General features: G+C 50.6%; 8 protein-coding genes across 8 annotated transcripts; 3 read left to right on the top strand and 5 right to left on the bottom strand.

The window, feature by feature from the left end:
* Positions 1-1,168: 1,168 nt before the first annotated feature.
* POX_f07551 (N(5)-hydroxyornithine:cis-anhydromevalonyl coenzyme A-N(5)-transacylase sidF) lies at positions 1,169-2,573 on the bottom strand (the record flags this gene model as incomplete). The annotated part of the gene is made up of 2 exons (XM_050116346.1): positions 1,169-1,540; positions 1,611-2,573. 2 exons carry the CDS (start codon positions 2,571-2,573, stop codon positions 1,169-1,171), a joined length of 1,335 nt encoding a protein of 444 aa, XP_049966485.1.
* Positions 2,574-3,431: 858 nt separating this feature from the next.
* Positions 3,432-4,319, top strand: POX_f07550 (Mevalonyl-coenzyme A hydratase sidH; the record flags this gene model as incomplete). Its single annotated transcript, XM_050116345.1, has 2 exons — positions 3,432-3,660; positions 3,730-4,319. The coding sequence occupies 2 exons, from the start codon at positions 3,432-3,434 to the stop codon at positions 4,317-4,319; spliced, it is 819 nt and encodes a 272-aa protein (XP_049966484.1).
* A 1,646-nt stretch (positions 4,320-5,965) lies between these two features.
* On the bottom strand, positions 5,966-6,850 carry POX_f07549 (uncharacterized protein; the record flags this gene model as incomplete). Its single annotated transcript, XM_050116344.1, has 1 exon — positions 5,966-6,850. One exon carries the CDS (start codon positions 6,848-6,850, stop codon positions 5,966-5,968), a length of 885 nt encoding a protein of 294 aa, XP_049966483.1.
* Positions 6,851-8,934: 2,084 nt separating this feature from the next.
* On the top strand, positions 8,935-9,540 carry POX_f07548 (uncharacterized protein; the record flags this gene model as incomplete). Its single annotated transcript, XM_050116343.1, has 2 exons — positions 8,935-9,213; positions 9,310-9,540. 2 exons carry the CDS (start codon positions 8,935-8,937, stop codon positions 9,538-9,540), a joined length of 510 nt encoding a protein of 169 aa, XP_049966482.1.
* A 353-nt stretch (positions 9,541-9,893) lies between these two features.
* POX_f07547 (uncharacterized protein) lies at positions 9,894-10,223 on the bottom strand (the record flags this gene model as incomplete). Its single annotated transcript, XM_050116342.1, has 1 exon — positions 9,894-10,223. The coding sequence occupies one exon, from the start codon at positions 10,221-10,223 to the stop codon at positions 9,894-9,896; it is 330 nt and encodes a 109-aa protein (XP_049966481.1).
* A 540-nt stretch (positions 10,224-10,763) lies between these two features.
* Positions 10,764-11,345, bottom strand: POX_f07546 (uncharacterized protein; the record flags this gene model as incomplete). Its single annotated transcript, XM_050116341.1, has 1 exon — positions 10,764-11,345. The coding sequence occupies one exon, from the start codon at positions 11,343-11,345 to the stop codon at positions 10,764-10,766; it is 582 nt and encodes a 193-aa protein (XP_049966480.1).
* Positions 11,346-11,738: 393 nt separating this feature from the next.
* POX_f07545 (ATP-dependent RNA helicase sub2) lies at positions 11,739-13,904 on the top strand (the record flags this gene model as incomplete). The annotated part of the gene is made up of 4 exons (XM_050116340.1): positions 11,739-11,991; positions 12,601-13,011; positions 13,085-13,445; positions 13,502-13,904. 4 exons carry the CDS (start codon positions 11,739-11,741, stop codon positions 13,902-13,904), a joined length of 1,428 nt encoding a protein of 475 aa, XP_049966479.1.
* Positions 13,905-16,241: 2,337 nt separating this feature from the next.
* Positions 16,242-16,548, bottom strand: POX_f07544 (uncharacterized protein; the record flags this gene model as incomplete). The annotated part of the gene is made up of 2 exons (XM_050116339.1): positions 16,242-16,291; positions 16,398-16,548. 2 exons carry the CDS (start codon positions 16,546-16,548, stop codon positions 16,242-16,244), a joined length of 201 nt encoding a protein of 66 aa, XP_049966478.1.
* Positions 16,549-16,767: the final 219 nt, after the last annotated feature.

Genomic DNA, 16,767 nt, shown 5'->3' with positions numbered 1-16,767 from the left:
CATTCTCAAATATGGTTTCGACGGTTGAGGTTGTTGAGAAAGAGAGCGCGGAAGCCAGCAAGGAGCAATTACACTCTGAAACGTGCCGACTGAGCTTCGTTCGCTCCCCAAGGATGAAAAGGACAGACTCAAAATAGCCAATCCAATTCAAGTTCAGCGCAAATGAGACTGTTCAACCCAACAGAAAATGTCGAGTCTCGAAGCAGAGGGGGCTTTTTCCTCGCTGTGCCGTCTTTGGAGCACGACAAGTGTGGGAAGTTTCAGAACATTGCCAAATTTTCCAGACCAAAAAGAGCACGACCATTTTCCGACATCGGTTTTAGAAAGTAAACTTTAGTTCCGGATCAGATAACTAAACCGAGTGGAGCTGCGGAAAAAGCCCCAAGTGACTCAAAGATTGCTGCAAGCTGGAGGGTTGATGGCTCATAGTGGTCGAAGTGGAACAACTCGGCAGTCCTGTATTTGGTCATTCATGTATTCGGGATGGAGCCTGAGCACCATTATGTATCAATACGGTATCTGGTTGGCCGTTTTGTTACACACAATTACTGGGATGTTACGCTGTATATCATATACCTGTATCTAATCTGATGCACTAGAGTACCGAATCTGTCGACGCGGGTAAGAGGACACGCCGGGACTCCTAATTTGGAGAGAAAATTTCACATGTCGCGGCCCAGCCGAAATCATTTCGCAGCATTGAAGGTCAGTCCTTGCTCTGTCCGGAAAAGATCTTTACCCCCATAGGAGATTAGTGCCCTGTCAGCCATCTTGGATGGACCGATGGAGCATCAAATTTTCCCCCTCTGAGTGTCCTAGCCTAACATTATCCCCGGTTCGGGAATTTCGAGAGGCTGGGTCTTAGAGGTTGGACACATGCTCAGTCCTACCAAACGCATTACCTGGATCCTATGACTATAGCATTGTGCAGCTCCCATCAAAAACTGTAGCGCATGGCCTCATTCATGTCAGCAAAAGAATTTTTGGGGGTTTTAGCAGAAATCCATCACGAGTCGTTTCTCATCAGGGTAAAAATGAGTTTCTAACGCCACAGTTGCACTGTTACACAAGGCACCAAAATTTCGAAATAGTTTATGAGTCAGGCAAGACCTGTAGTACCTGTCATCTCTCGATATTGGAAAGTCAAAATTCCTGTCTCAAATTGGATTTATAGCTTGGCATTCCAAGCCGCTCTATCAGCTGATTCAAGAGGTTTATCCCGCCCATCCCAAAACAGAGGGCATAGCTGGAACCACTTCTCCCGACTTGCAACGCTATGGACGGAACGTTTATGACCAAGGTCGACATACTTGCCAATAGTGAGACCTTGAGCATTTTCATATGACAGGATAACTGCACCAGTGGCCTTGGGTTCGCCCACAACGTGGACGGTCCGAGGATCATCGAGAAAACAGTAGTGAATGCAGCTGGAGTACCACGCATTCACACGGCGCGCCCCCCGGAAAGATGCGTCACCAACAAGCGAGTGACGACCACGATCGTAGTCCCCTGCGTCGTAGTGGGCTCCATAGTGGTCCTCCTGTCATTTTCAATTAGTTTTATCCATGCGTTGATGTTTTTTTAGCGGTTAGAAGATCGTCGACACCTACTTTAGCCCAGTACAGCTCGAAGTACGAGAAACGAGTATTGTCAAATCGGCCAAACAAGCACAGAACATGAGGATCAAAATGTAGCTTGCGGAGGTAGTTTCGATGCTCGTCAAGTGTCCCAGTCTCGTTCCAGCCCTTGGAGACGCGCGGGTCATTTTGCCAAGTGTTAAACAATCCTAGATGCTCGTCATTCTCCCAGTCCACGACCTCGAGAGAGAAATGCTGATCAACCTCCGGAATATAACGACTGTAGGCGATAGATCCTGGATGGGGCTTCGGCCGGCGAGTTGGGTGGCGCGTATAGACAGGTTCATCAGGGAACTTCATTGTGATCTGATAGTTCTCAGGCATGATGGGAAACTGATGTAGAGGCTTGCGCAAAGGGCCATCTGTTCCATCTCCTATTGACCAGATGGGTCGGGGTCCTGTGGGAGATGCTGCACCTTGCCAGAAAGCACTTCGGAGAACTAACAGCTGCTCGGAGTGCCACTCCACATTTTCTGTCGATTGATACCACGGGCGAGGGTGCTCAATCGCCAGCCCTGTAGTGAGCAGTTCCTGACGAATGATGTTGCTCCCACGACCGATCAGAGTAAGCCGAAAGTATTCGTGTGTCGGATTCCCAAGATAGATTGCGTGAGTGATGTTCCAAATCTGGCCCAAAGAAGGAGTCTCTGCGGTCCACTCGAAAATCGTAGACGGACTGCGCTGGGCGCGCGCCCAAGCACTGTTGTTTGATTCGGGCGGAGACTGAGACTTATCAGGAATAGACAAGTCGGTCCATGATAGAGAGTCGAGGTGTAATGGTTCTGTCAAAGGACGCCCAATAGGAGGTTGATTTTCGAGTTTCAACACTCGCCTCGTGATTTGACTTCCAACGGTATGCACTGAGTATTCGGTGAGAAACGGGTGTGGAAGCTTCACCCGGGGATAAATCGGTGACTTTTCCGAGCTCATCGTCATTTCGACCCTGTGTGACCGAGCCGAATGAATACTTTCAAGCTTGATTTAGAGTGCGCAGAAGAATAATGAGCCAAATTGAAGATGGGGTATCCCTGAATGAATGCGACAGCGAGATCAGAACTATCTATACGACCGAGGCATGCAATTCTAACCGAAGCATCATTCCGTAAAGATCCCATCTGATAAAAAACTTATCAATCAGCACACTGCTCTGGTCATACTAGCTCAAAATCCGGCCATGGCTGAGACACAACTTCCATTATGGAGACACATTACTCTGCCTCTGCGAATCGGAGAATTAAATCCCGCGAAGAGACTGCTAAGCTCAGTTCCGATGTGCGATTTCTTTGTCTTGCCAAGAACCTTTGAACCTCGGAATATTGTATCGGCTGAGTGAGCTAGCAGAATTACGACCATGCTTCGAGAAACCCACATTGAGCAAATATGAGTAAGACTACATACCAAATACGCGCACTAAAAAGACCAATCGGATCAATCGTGGCTTCTCATTCCATACTTTTCACCACAAACGTAATTTCCGCTATTTGTGTATGTATGTATGAGTGCTTGTATTGTGAAGCTGACTGAACTGAGCTCAACTGAGTATCTTACATTACATACATTACATACATACAGTACTGCTTGTTTTTCAGACGGCCCTGTTGATACTTCGCTCTTCATTCGAAAACGGTTGTAAACGCATCCTTGTGCACAAGATATTTCCAGCCGAGGTGAATTGACTCTAAGATCTGGCGATAAAATATCGATATATTAAAATCCCACCGAGGGGAAAGCTTTTAACATTTATCACATGAATCTCAGTGCCCAATCCAGCTCCAAAAAGATACCAAGAAAACAATGTCTTTGCGTTCAGAAAAATTCCAGCATCCGCATTTTAACGTGACATTCCCCCATGAACGAGTGGTCCAAGTCACGTTGAACAGGCTTGAAAAGTTGAATTCTATCACACAGGCCACAAGCCGTGAGATACAGCGCGTCTGGGAGCTGTTTGACCAGGATGAAAGTCTTTGGGTCGGTATCATCACGGGCTCCGGACGAGCGTTCTGCACGGGTGCAGATCTCTATGGTATGTGTACTTCATCCGTTGACAATATCAATCTCCGACTGAACTGTGACTTACAATTTCGTGACGTAGAATGGAGCGAGATGAATCGATCCGGAGTGGTCAACAATATGGCGGCACCAGGCTTGGCTGGTCTGCCCCGACGCAGCGGCAAAAAACCTATTATTGCAGCTGTGAATGGGATATGCATGGGTGGTGGCTTTGAGATGGTCGCCAATTGCGACCTTGTCATTGCATCTTTGTCTGCAACGTTTGCTCTACCTGAAGTGAAACGGGGCATTGTTCCGGTCGCAGGATGTCTTCCTCGCCTTACTCGAACCCTGGGTTTACAGCGCACAATGGATCTTGTTCTCACGGGTAGGACTGTTGATGCTCGGACAATGTACGACTGGGGCTTGGTCTCGAGGTTAGTGGATTCAAGCAGTGATCTTCTAGAGACAGCCCTTTCAGTCGCTCGTGAAATCTGTGGAAACAGTCCCGACGCGCTGTTTGTTGCTCGTCATGGAATCCGTCTTAGTTGGGAATCGGGAAATGTGGAGGAAGCGGTCACCACTTTGGAGGAAGAATGGTACCCTCGCCTTATCGAAGGTCGCAATTTTGGTGAAGGAATACGGGCTTTTGTTGAAAAACGGCCCCCCCAATGGATCAATTCAAAGCTTTGATAGAGTACATTTAATTTCGTTCTAGATCAATTTAGATGAACAGCCAACCCGAACGCGGGGAGTCTCTTGACAGAACAGGATGCTTTGGATTCCAGGACATCTCGCCCCTATCGTAGAGCCGACCAATAAGTTTCTAACGAGATCATGTCTGGAAAGCCTGATTATTTCTAGCTTACTACAAACAGAAGCAGATGCGTCATTCTTCTACATACGAGCATTATAATACCTTTGTATAACTTTCGGTTCATGTCCCACAGTAAAATTCATGAAATGTAGTCTGAGAGATTGTACAGTATCATCGTACGTAGCATGCTGTTTTCGTGTTTTACGGATTACCATACAAGGAGTGTGTATGTAAAGGAGTTGTTGTCTTGTAAATCTCTACACGCGACTACAATCAGCATGCTGGAAGACAAAAGCCGGTGATATAGTTCTCATGCAATATACAGATACAGATTACATATTACACCAATAAAAAACAATATGTAACATCTGAAATTCATGTCGTCGTATTTACGCACCGAAAAGTTTCCCAGAACGTCCCACCCACACACTCGCAGACAGTTACGTAACGTGTGGGCGCTGACCAGCAGGCTAATCTAATCAGATTGAGCCCGTTCCCTGGAAGCAAAAAGATCAGATAACCACAAGTCTCCCGTATGGCCGACGCCAAGAACGCAGGGCGGAGGTAGTGTTCCAGTATAGCCCAATCATTGGCTTCTTCTGATCTGGAACCAGCCGAGATGCTTCGACGACACAAATCGATTAGGCAAGAGATGCTACTTGCCGCTTAAATTGCCGTCCGCACGACGAGGGTGGGGTGGATTCTTGGTCGGAAAGATCCCACACCGACACGACGAGACGAGGTATAGTGGTCCCGGCGTGAGTCAGTCACATCCATCGGGTCGTGATTTTGGACCCCACTCGGGAATCCAACTTCAGACGTCGCTGTTATCAGATCAAGACTCATGCATTGTTCTGCAAGGTTTTCTCCAATGGAAATGTGGATACTGGAGCTGGTCCAGGTCTTACGGAATCTGAGGCTCCATTTTCGGGTGCGGCCAAGTCCTTTGTTCACAGATGCGAACCTGAACAGGAAGGACCAAAAAAAGATTACTCCGGACTCCGGAGGGCTTCGACAATGACTCCGATTGATGGCGTCTGGACCGAAATGTGTAAAGTCCCTCCGTTTCTGGATGTTGGACGGGTGACAGGTGATGAACATCTGGCCGTGATGGGTGACTGGTCATTCATCTTCATTGCCTGATTCCGCTTCTGTTGTCTTCTCTGGGAAGGGTACGCGTGGAAAGCAAAATTCTCGTGTATGTCCACTCTCCTGAATTGCAGGCATACCTGTCACAGTCAAGACCACTTTGTTCATGTTGAACGTCCCGCTCCTGGAGCGCATCTTACATCAGGTGATCCGGGCACCCAGATCTGTGTACATGCGTGCCTCGATTTTAGCTGCACATTTTTGCTTCAGAAAATATGCAGGATCCTGCTCGAGCCCTCGGTACAATTACGAAACATGTCCTGAATAGCCGCGTGAAGAAAGCATCACTATGAGGTCGCTGTAGAGCTCTCCAACCTGGATCGCTGCCAACTGGAAGTAAAAAACATAGTTTTATTTGTAGATTCTCTTGCTCTCATGCTTCCTCATCGTCAGCTTCTTCGACGTGAGCTTGCTTCTTGATCTCTTGATTAAACCTCCTTTCTTCTTCCTCCAACAGCCGGAGCTCTTCAGCTGTAGATTGTTCTTCCGCTGCTGCTGCCGCACCACCTGAAGTGGATTCTTTGGGCCCAGCCGTGTATCCAGCCTTCTCAAGCTTATCCATCTCCTCCGGTTCCAGCAGCTTTCCTGTCCCCTTGATTGAATCTTGCTTCATTCGCACCGCAGCTGGCACGAATTTGCTCACAGCTTCCTTCCGCAGGTCGCGAATTTCGGGCTTTGCTTCGTAGACCGTCTTCGCTTCGACCACCGGTGGTTTGGCCGGAAGCGCATGAGGCCCGCGGCGCTCTGTTGATCCCTCGGCGTGTGCAGGATTTCGTTTCCGTTGAAACTCGCGAGGAATCGGTGGAGGGGTATCGCGAGGCATGGGTATCCTTCGCACATCCTCGTCTGTTTCACTACCCTCACTGTCCTCTCGTGCTCGTCCAAATGTACCATCGCGCCTTCGCTTACCCAGAACCCGATCCCCCGACTCCCTTCGAGTCCCGTGAAAGTCACCTTTCGCTCCTTGATTGAACTGCGGCGCCTTGTCGCCCAAAGCCTCTCGGGCTTTGAGGACAGCCTTCAAATCACGCTCGAGGGCTTCCAGAACTTCTTTATCACGGGGTCGCAATTGCTGCCCAGATTCTTCCATCGATTTGAGATCGTTGATTTGGCGTTGAATTCTGTCCGGGTTGCGTCGGGCCAGCTTTTCATTCCGACGTGCTAATTGTTCCGCCTTGCCCTTCTTCAAGCTTTTCATTTTCTCCTGCTTCCGCTGCGCGGCGGCAGGGTTGATGGTGCGCTCCTTGTCTTTTGCCATGATGAGGTCTAATGAATGTGCAGGTATCGATTTCCAACGCGCTTGTATGTATAGGGAAGGAAGGAGAATCCGCGGCTCGGGATGACTGAGGCGAGCTCATGCAACCAAAGTCCTGCGTAGTCCCGGAGAGATGGAGCCCTGGCTTTCAGAGGTAATTGCGAGGCAGGATTTGCTTTTGGCGAATCGAAAGTGATGAGAATCGGAGAAATAGCGACAATGAGACGACTAGTGGCAGTCTGTGAATGGTTGACGAGGAGACAAGGCGCATACGGTTGGATTGTGGGATTGAAGTTGTTCTTTGGAGAAGCGCTTAGAATTGGTGGAGTGAGCGCTATGTAGTCTTCGAGAGAAGCACGCGCGTGCAACTATTAGCTTAGAGGGAATATTTCCGGTCGCAGCTCGTGGCGCCGACGCTGGAAAGACGGGCTGAGCGGGTTGGAAGCTGGCCGAAAGATTCTTAAGCCTCACGTGTTGGGCAGCTCTCTGGTCTTTGTGTGGACAGCAGAGTCAAGCAGGCAGGGATCGGCCGATTGGTCTGTCTTCTCGGGATGACACAAGCAAGGCGATGGGTTGCAGGAAGAAGAACGGGGCGATTGTAGGAAGAGACGGCGAAGACGCTGGAGCGAGAAAGGCGGAGTGATGGAGCTTTCCATGGATCGGAATGGATCCGGAGCTCTGCTCGGGCCCGGCAGCTCATGACAACAGCAAAAACATACCTACCACGGAGTTTGTCTACTCGCGACGCGAGTTACTGCTGACAATAGAATGTCGAGAAACCTTGAATGAAGTACCTCGGCCGAGCTTGGTGCAGATGTGCAGACCTGACAGCCCTGTGCGTTTGCCAATGTTGGGCGGCTCTCCGAATGTAGGCAAGGCTCAGCGTGTTTTTCTCGGTGCAAATCCTCATCACATCCTCGGTGACAACGGTCATTACTAGCTATATCGTTTAAGATCCCCAGTAAATTAGACAGCTAATTCGGCGACCGTGGTATGAGTGGACGTGTGGAGTCATCCTCCATCATAATCAGACCCTCGGCGCATTACCAACACTTGAAGGGGCGGCTCACAGAATACAATCATGTGCGCATGTATGGAAAATGCCCAAGTGCATGGTATACTGAAAGTGCATTGTCCATATCACCTGCAAGACCAGACCATCCAACTTGACGTGAAACAGTCATGGATGTGATGCATGCTCTCGAGAGCCGCTAGCCGAGTCAGACTCGATCACGTCCGTCATCTATGAGGTACTCCCTCTGAGATGGCCCTCAGTCCTCACCGACTCCCTTGAAATTCCTCGCTGCATTGCTTTTCTTCTCTCGCCCATTGTCATTTCCTTGCTAATCCCTTCAACTCTTGCTGCCGCGAGATCACGAGCATGAAGGGACAAGATTCGTCACCGCCGAACTGAACCTCTGCCTGAATCCCCGTCACTGCCCACTGTCGTTTCCTCCCATCTGGGCCAGCGCAAAGGGTCGCGCTTCCAAATGATGATAATCACATTCGACTGACATCCTGCGCACATACCTCCCGGGTCACCACTACACCGGGTCTATTTGGCATTTGTCTCTATCACGGTCAGCCAGTTCTCGCGCGGCTACTGTCTCGAGCAGGCCCCGGCGGGCTTGATCTCCTGTCTTGGTGTAACAGACCTTGACAAGCCGCGCTTCACTTGCCGCCCACACTCAGCATTGGACTGTTGTCACACTGGATCCCCTTTTCCTCAACACCTCCTTGTCGGCTCCAGCACCTGTCGCAGCGTTCCTCTCGGGAACTACCTGACCGCTGTGAAATTAATAGAGAATCCTCGACCGACCCCGCCGCCCTTCACCATATCTTCTCCCTCGGATTCTCCACCGCGAGACTCCAAATCTCCCCGCATCCCACGTCTCTTCCGCAGCTTCACCTCCGGGGGAAGTCAGAAATTCACATCCGAACAAGAAACCCCTGCCAAAGGCTCGACCGACGAGACTCTATAGGCGAATCCTGCTTGTCCACCATGATCTTCGGCCCGTCCAATTTTAACACGAGTTTGATTGGCGCATCGTAGACTGGCGGCTGGAGCATGTCTGTGCCAGATCCAAATGTCCGTTTCAGCAACTTCGATCCCCGACACCTCGCTGGGCCTCACCTCCTCCGAGATTCAGATCCTTCGACAGCAGCAACAGATTGCATTACAAGGTGGTCATGCCGGCAACGGGGTCTCAAGGGGCCGTGGTACCGGCCGGACCAGCAACTCTAGTTCCCGCGCGACCAGTGCCGCCAGCAGCCAAGGCCGCTTGCTTCTGGACCCTATGAGTCTCCGTGCGCTGTCGCATCAACTGGATGGTTTACAGGCGCAAATTCGCGGCCGAATCGAATATGTGAGTTGCTCTTCACTCTCCCTCGACGGTTGACCGTTCCTATCTTCCCTCGGCGGACCAATATCTGACTTTTGAGATTTCTCTTGCCCGACAAAGTTAGAGGACCAGATGCAACGGTCGATTCAAAATAGCTACGATCGTGCAGGAAATGTGATCCGCAATGCGGATGCGGAGATTGCTCGCACTCGCTCCATCCTTGCTAGCATCGACGAGCTTGACAACGAATTAGCCAAGATCGCACACATCCGTGACATCGTCAAGTCCTTTCGAGGTCGAATAGAGAATTTGGATCACCGCATGGAGCAAAACTCCCGCAGACGACGGTAGCATATATTGCAATACACGCAACTGCACACCTATACACTTCAAAGCCTTGGCTCACCATCGTCCCTGCCGCCAACATGCTCGCCACAAGTTGGCTAAGGGGAGCATCCAGGCCGCTTTGCTTGCTACATTCCAACGTTCCCAGTCGCTTTCTCTCGATGAACGTGCTGCCACACACTTTTATGAATCTCAAGACCCCCCAAGGCCAACTAATCGCTATAACGACATTCATAGCAATTGGTTTATATGTGCGGGGCATGACCATGGAGACTGCTCCAAATTTAATCGACTTTTACTGAATACACCCCGTGTCATTGGTCGACTTCTTTGCTTGCTATTGGAATGGTGGTCGTCTCTCACTTGAAGGATTTCTGTTTACTTCTGTGATAGACGGCGTGGAAGAAATTTACGCCTCGCGGCGCACGCTTTTCCTTACTGTCACTTCGTACTGAGGTCAAGGACGCAGATGGACCGGGACGGCGAGATGGAATATCTCTAGGTATTGCTTCAATCATGTGGCCTTCAAATGCATGTGTATTCTTTGAGGCTATTGCCTCATCATGGCAGTCTGTCGCCTCGATAATTTGTTCATCGACCAGCATGAGGCAATGGTGACGAGAGATTTGGGCAAGAATCCCTGTCGTGAAGCTTTGAGCGGATTTATTCTTCCGGTGTCTGAGACACATCTTCGTTAATGATTTTTGTGGAGCGCACGTTTATGTTTGATAATCTTGATTCCCCCGTCTGCAATGTGTTGTTTCTATCCTTTTCGCTTTCGTCTCGATTTTATGACTTGAAAAGCATGTGGTGTCCATTTCGAGCACCGAATCTGTTCGCCCAGTCATTGGTCATCTGCTCGTACCCTTTAATTGCATAAACTCAGGACTGAGAGACAAGGTCTTTTGACAGTGTGCTCGGTTGCTGAGAAATGCAAGCTGCCGAAAGCTGCCATGGACGATCTAGCGGTTGATTTCAGGATCAGCCTGATGACCAGACACCTGTGAGCCAGCAGGCACACAACGTCGCAAGAGGGCGATGCATCGGTGATCGAGCAAACGGTCGCTCATCCACGGTCACGATTGACTGTGTGACTAGGAGTATTTCGAGATACTTTACCTGCAATCACATGGTTTGCGGGTTGGAAAGGGTTCAGATCAACCATTGGCGGGATGTGACGTTCCAGAACCCCAAAGAAAGGAGTCAAAGAAGGCTGTACACTAGCCACTCTATGATGCTTCTGTTGGCGACTTCTCCCTTGACCCCTGCGCCAAATCCTTGTGACGCTCTGATAGCTTCTTGCTGCGCTTCGTATTTTGAGGAAAACGCTTTTCGGTTCCGCAGGTGAGACAACGCTTAACCAAAACATCAGCCCACGGCTTCCTGCGTCCGCGACTGTCATTTCGGACTTCGTGTTTACACGTCACTTCCGAAGCGAGTAAGGTGTCGCAGCGTTTACAGAATGCTCTCTTCACTGGAACGGACAATCGAGTCTGTGTTTTCAATGATACGCCCCGCATGTGAGAGACATAGACTCTGGATAAATTGGAGAGAAGACTCGCAGAGCTTGACTGTCCGACGGCGTTGGCCGGCTTTGCATCCGTCGTATCTTTCTCAATACATGACGAATGACTTTCAATTTCGTGCCGGGTACACGATGTGGAGCTCTGGCTGTCGCTGAACTCTTTGGTGGAAGACTCTTGTTGATGAATTTGCTGAAAATAATCCGCAGCTTGCTGCAAGAAATCGATCCGGGACTTGAGGTGACTCTTGGTATTTTTGGCCTCTTTGGGAGCCCGTGCTTTTACCATCGTGGCGAATTTTGTTTCTTGTCAAGAAGTTGACCACCTAGATTATTGATCTTCAAGTGCGCTCCGGCCTTGATAGTGGATATGGGGGCGCTAACCCGTTGCGGCAGTCAACTATCGTCACGTGATTCGGTCGCGCTCTCTGCCCTTTCGGTGCATCCCTCGCAGCCGCAATCCGCTCTTTGTCATCTCTTTCCTGGCCGACTCTCACTCTCTCTGTGCCGTCAATTCCAAAAGATTGTCAGCATTCCTCGCAGCTACTCATCACCTTTCATCATCCGCGCCATCAATCTTTCCATTACAAGTGCCACTTTTGTAAGCTGAGCACCTCTCGTCCAAAGAAGACGCGACAACAGTCTTTCCACCTCTCAGCCTCAACTCCCAATCATCGCCACCATGTCTCACGAGGAGGATCTCATCGATTACTCTGACGAGGAGCTCGGTACCACCGCGGCGCCCGCCACTACTGCTGCCCCCGCCGCCGCTAATGGTGATGCGGAGAAGAAGGGCGATCTCACCGTGTCTGGCGGCCGTCCCGACAAGAAGGGCAGCTACGTCGGAATTCATTCCACCGGTTTCCGCGACTTCTTGCTGAAGAACGAACTTTTGCGCGCCATCACTGACTGCGGCTTCGAACATCCATCGGAGGGTTAGTCTAACATATTTCCCACATACCTCCTTCAGTTACTCCAAGCTCCAACGTCCGTCCATCTCCGCGAGAATCCGATGTATTACACGGGGACCTGTCCTGTACGAAAAGGCAGGCGACATGAGAGGCCGCATCGTCCTTAAGCGACGATATGCATGCCGGCCTAACAGGCTTTGCGACTCGGACGCACTGCTTCTGTCACCTGGCGCATCCCCCCTGCACTGCTTTGACCGCATGGTCATTGATTTCTACCTGCGTTTTGCTTCCTGCGGACCGTTCAGGCTTTTTTGGAAAATCATACGGTCATACTCTCTGGTGGTACGGGTGATAGGCATCGCCCTCATGTCGCCTGGGAATAGGAGCTGTTGGCACCAGCCTTCCTAGCCATGGTTTTCTTGGCTTGACCTCGTAAGGTTGCTGGCATCCTGTGCGGCGCGGGACCCACCACTGGATGTGATCGTTCTCTCGAGAATGATGAACAGACTCTGTTTCGGCAATCTACAAGGGAGATGGGCGGACTCTCGGACCTTCATATTGCGACGCGATTGTTTTTTGCTGCTTCACCTTAAGTCGGAACCAAGTCTAACCACCGCTTTCGCCTTCCTACAGTCCAACAGCATTGCATTCCTACCGCCATTCTCAATGTCGATGTTCTCTGCCAGGCCAAGTCTGGTCTCGGAAAGACCGCGGTCTTCGTTCTGACCACCCTTCACCAATTGGAGCCAGTTCCGGGCGAGTGCTCCATCCTCGTCATGTGCCACACTCGTGAATTGGCCTACCAGATCAAGAACGAGTACGCTCGTTTCTCCAAGTACCTCCCTGATGTCAAGACCGCCGTGTTCTACGGTGGTACCCCCATTGCCAAGGACATTGAGCTTCTCTCCAACAAGGAGACCTACCCCAACATCATTGTGGCTACCCCCGGTCGTTTGAATGCCCTTGTTCGCGACAAGCACCTGTCTCTGCGCAATGTCAAGTCATTTGTTCTTGACGAGTGTGACAAGATGCTTGACCAGATCGGTATGTGACGCATCCTTCCAACTTGCCAGGTTCTCCAGACGCTAACTTTCTTTTTTCCCCCATTTCTTATCAGACATGCGCCGTGACGTTCAGGAAATTTTCCGCGCCACCCCTGCTGACAAGCAGGTCATGATGTTCAGTGCTACCCTCTCCCAGGAGATTCGCCCCATTTGCAAGAAGTTCATGCGCAATCCTCTCGAGGTGTACGTTGACGACGACACTAAGCTCACTCTTCACGGTCTTCAGCAATACTACATCAAGTTGAGCGAGAACGAGAAGAACCGTAAGCTCAACGAGCTTCTGGATAACTTGGAATTCAACCAGGTCATTATTTTCGTCAAGAGCACACTGCGTGCCAATGAGCTGGACAAGTTGCTCCGCGAGTGCAACTTCCCCAGTATTGCAGTCCACTCTGGCGTCAGCCAGGAGGAGCGGTAAGCCTCCCTGTCCTGCCATTCGTTCAAAATGTCCTTTTGCTGACCAGTCACAGCATCAAACGCTACAAGGAATTCAAGGAGTTCAACAAGCGTATCTGCGTTGCCACCGACGTCTTCGGTCGTGGTATTGATATCGAGCGTATCAACTTGGCCATCAACTACGACCTGCCCGCTGATGCCGACTCCTACCTTCACCGTGTGGGTCGTGCCGGTCGTTTCGGTACCAAGGGTCTGTCTATCTCCTTCGTCAGCAGCGAGGACGATGAGAAGGTTCTCAAGGAGATTGAGAAGCGCTTCGAGGTTGCCCTTCCGTACGTATCCCCCTTTCTTCTTACCGACGGGCTCCAGCCCATCCTCGTTTGGCGCCCTCCCATGTTGGAAGACCATTTCGTTAACCTTCTTCAATATAGTGAATACCCCGAGGGAGGTGTTGACTCCTCTACCTACATGGCCTAGGCTGCCTCGGACGGGGTTTTACCCTCAACCGCAGCTCCGCGGTGATGCGGGGTGCTCACCCATCCATCCTGCCGGTCCGGTCCGTCTTGAAGTGTCGTCCAATATTTCCGTTATCTCCCTTTTCCTCCCTCTTTTGTTGAAATTTCAAAATATGGCGCAACAGCTTAGCTATGGATTGTCCTTTTCCTCCCGCTTTTGTTCGGGCCCACAGAGCAGTTTCCGGCATGTATGTCAAAATAAGAATGAAAGAAAATAGCGCAAGCCTTGCTCGTCGGACACTTCTACGTAGCTTAAGGTATGCTTGGTCGGTTTCGCTGGAGTGAGCATGTCTGTGTTTATATGACCTGTGGATGGACCTACCAGGATCATACCCCAACGTAGACACGCTTGATTTTATTGGTCGGAGGCTCGCAACAAACGGGCCGATAATGTTGTGTTGGATGAAGGTGACGGTGAATCTGGCAAATCACCAACTAGCGCGGAGGTAGCGCGGAGGTAGCGCGTCGCTAGTGCAGGCACTTAAGCCGCGAGGACGGGCGAGCTTTCGGTGTTTGTTGTTTAGCCGCTTGAGTGCATTATTTAAAAATTAAAATATATATATATATATGTAATGTATATATTATGTTCATATGGCGGACTGGCTTGTTGATGATGCCTTGATGTTGAGCTCAAGCTGATGTACTCAGCCTCTAAGCCTCTGGATCCATGGACGACGGCGGACCGTCCAGGGCAGGGTTTCAGTTCTCCCATTCCTTCGACGACTTAGCAGACCGGTGAAAGCCGCCGCGGTCCACTGATTCTGGATGGTTAAGTCTTGAAGTCTCCGGCCAATCCATCTGCATCATGCTCAGTCCCGTACTCGACTCGTGGTGGGTATCTCCTGGCAAGGTGGGTGCACTGCAGGCTGTGAGAGGAAAGCGACACGGTAGTAGCACAACGTGGTGCGATGGCTGGATGGAATTCCGTCCCGGACTGGGTTCTTCTGCCCCGTCTTCAGATCGCAAATCCCAGTGGACTTGCAACTCTATCGCGAAGGTTCGGTACTGCTGTACTGTCTTACACATCCTCATGATATTCATCAGGGTACCTGCCGAGCTAGTGTACCGAATACTGATTGACTGTCCGCTCGCTTCACGAGTCGAGTGGCTTCTGCAGAGGCCAATGCCCCAGTGGAGCAATTGGCTTTCCAGGGCTCATCTCCCCCCTCAGATCGACCAGACCTGATCTTGTTCAACAACCTTGAACCGGACCCATGGAATTAAAAAAAAAAAAGGCGTATCGTACCTGCTACCTCCGCCTGGGAGGTACTGCCAACTTTCCAAGTACCAACGAGAGCACGAATGATGGACTGGAGGACGGGAGTTTCCCGTAGCCAAGGGCCGGGGTGGATTCAACTCATTTAAATCGACTCAACCAGCACGGATATCCCCTCAACGACCGATGATCGATCTTTTGATCAAGATACAACACGTAGAGTCGCTTGAAGGGAAGAAAACACGATAGAAAAACACAGAAAAATGGTGGAAATCGAGACCAGTCCTCTAGTGATTCTCTCCTCATCCGCCCGCCTCTCCAAGGTGAAGTCATCTTCAGTTCATTCGAAGTGACCCCAGCAATTCTAGAATTCCCTTCCGCCTTCCATCCTTGGGCGGTCCTGCACCATCTCCACTTTTGCTCCTCATCCTCGACGCTCAACCTTTTCTGTCCCTGGCAAATTATACAGCTCGCTTGTGTCCATCGCCCATTAGCTCGGAGCTCGGAGCCATTCATCCAAGGTCTCGACTGGCTCTGGCGGGGCCAAGTTGGAAAGAGCAGGGGCACGGCCCCAGAAGTCTGACCCACAGAGTCAAATGGACCACAATCTCACTGCCGTGTTTTGCATCTTGGTCGAGTCCAGCCCTGACTCCTAAACGATCGAAGTGACGCATGTGACTTTGTTACCCGCTCTGGCCCTTTTGAACACCTGCAAGTCTGCGCCGAAAGCCAAACAAAAAGGAGACAGAATATATAGGGAAGCTGGATCCCGATAGGGAAAGCTGGCGATTTACTCGAGAAGGCAAAGATGATCGCACTTGGGCCTGCTTTGATAGCGCCGTATGATGTCCCCCGGGCCCTGTGAAAGGTTCAATCAGCTACCTGAGTGCGCAGTCTCTGCCACCCGTTGTGAGTGTTCAAAGACCTAATTCCTGAAGGTCAAAGAGCTCGGAGACGGTGCCTCGTTGAAGAGTTTGCGGGTTGACCTTCCAGGTTTTTGCGTGTCTCGTGGCTCCATGGGGGCGAATAATTGCAATACATCTTCTACCATCTTTCGAAGCATTTATTATCTGTAACTGTGTTCTATGTGGGCAGCACGTAACCCAGCTTCAACGCAACTACTAGTACTAGCACTGGTACATTAAATCACGTTTCACTATCTGCGCAAAATTTGACAAGAACACAACCACTCCATTTTCTGCGCTCCGGCCAGTTTTTGGCATTCGCCTCCAGGCTCACACACAAACAGGTCGAGCAGACACCATGTTGCCGAAGCTGTCGAAATTCCGCCGTAACAGTCGTCAGCCGGAGCGGCAATTCCGCATAAGAAGCCCTCAAGACCCCATTCAAACTCAACCTGCCGGTCTCGTTGACCAAACTTCCAATCCATTGCAAACGACTCGGATCAGATGGTAGTTGAAGGGATCCGGTCTCCGTTTCCGGCCAGACTGAGCTGAGTGGTACACGGGTGCCGATCAAGACAGCTCACTGTAAAGAGTACTAGAATATGCCGTCGATCTTCTGATGTTCCTTGCCACAACTGCCGAAAACGGCACGAGAGGTTCATCAAACCATTCTCTTCGACCAAATCCGGACGAATAGGTATGTG

Source organism: Penicillium oxalicum, chromosome VI, assembly GCF_001723175.1.
Source record: "Penicillium oxalicum strain HP7-1 chromosome VI, whole genome shotgun sequence".
NCBI classification, from domain to species: domain Eukaryota; kingdom Fungi; phylum Ascomycota; class Eurotiomycetes; order Eurotiales; family Aspergillaceae; genus Penicillium; species Penicillium oxalicum.
Note: the sequence above shows the minus strand (reverse complement) of the source record. Positions and strands in the feature narration are given on the sequence as shown.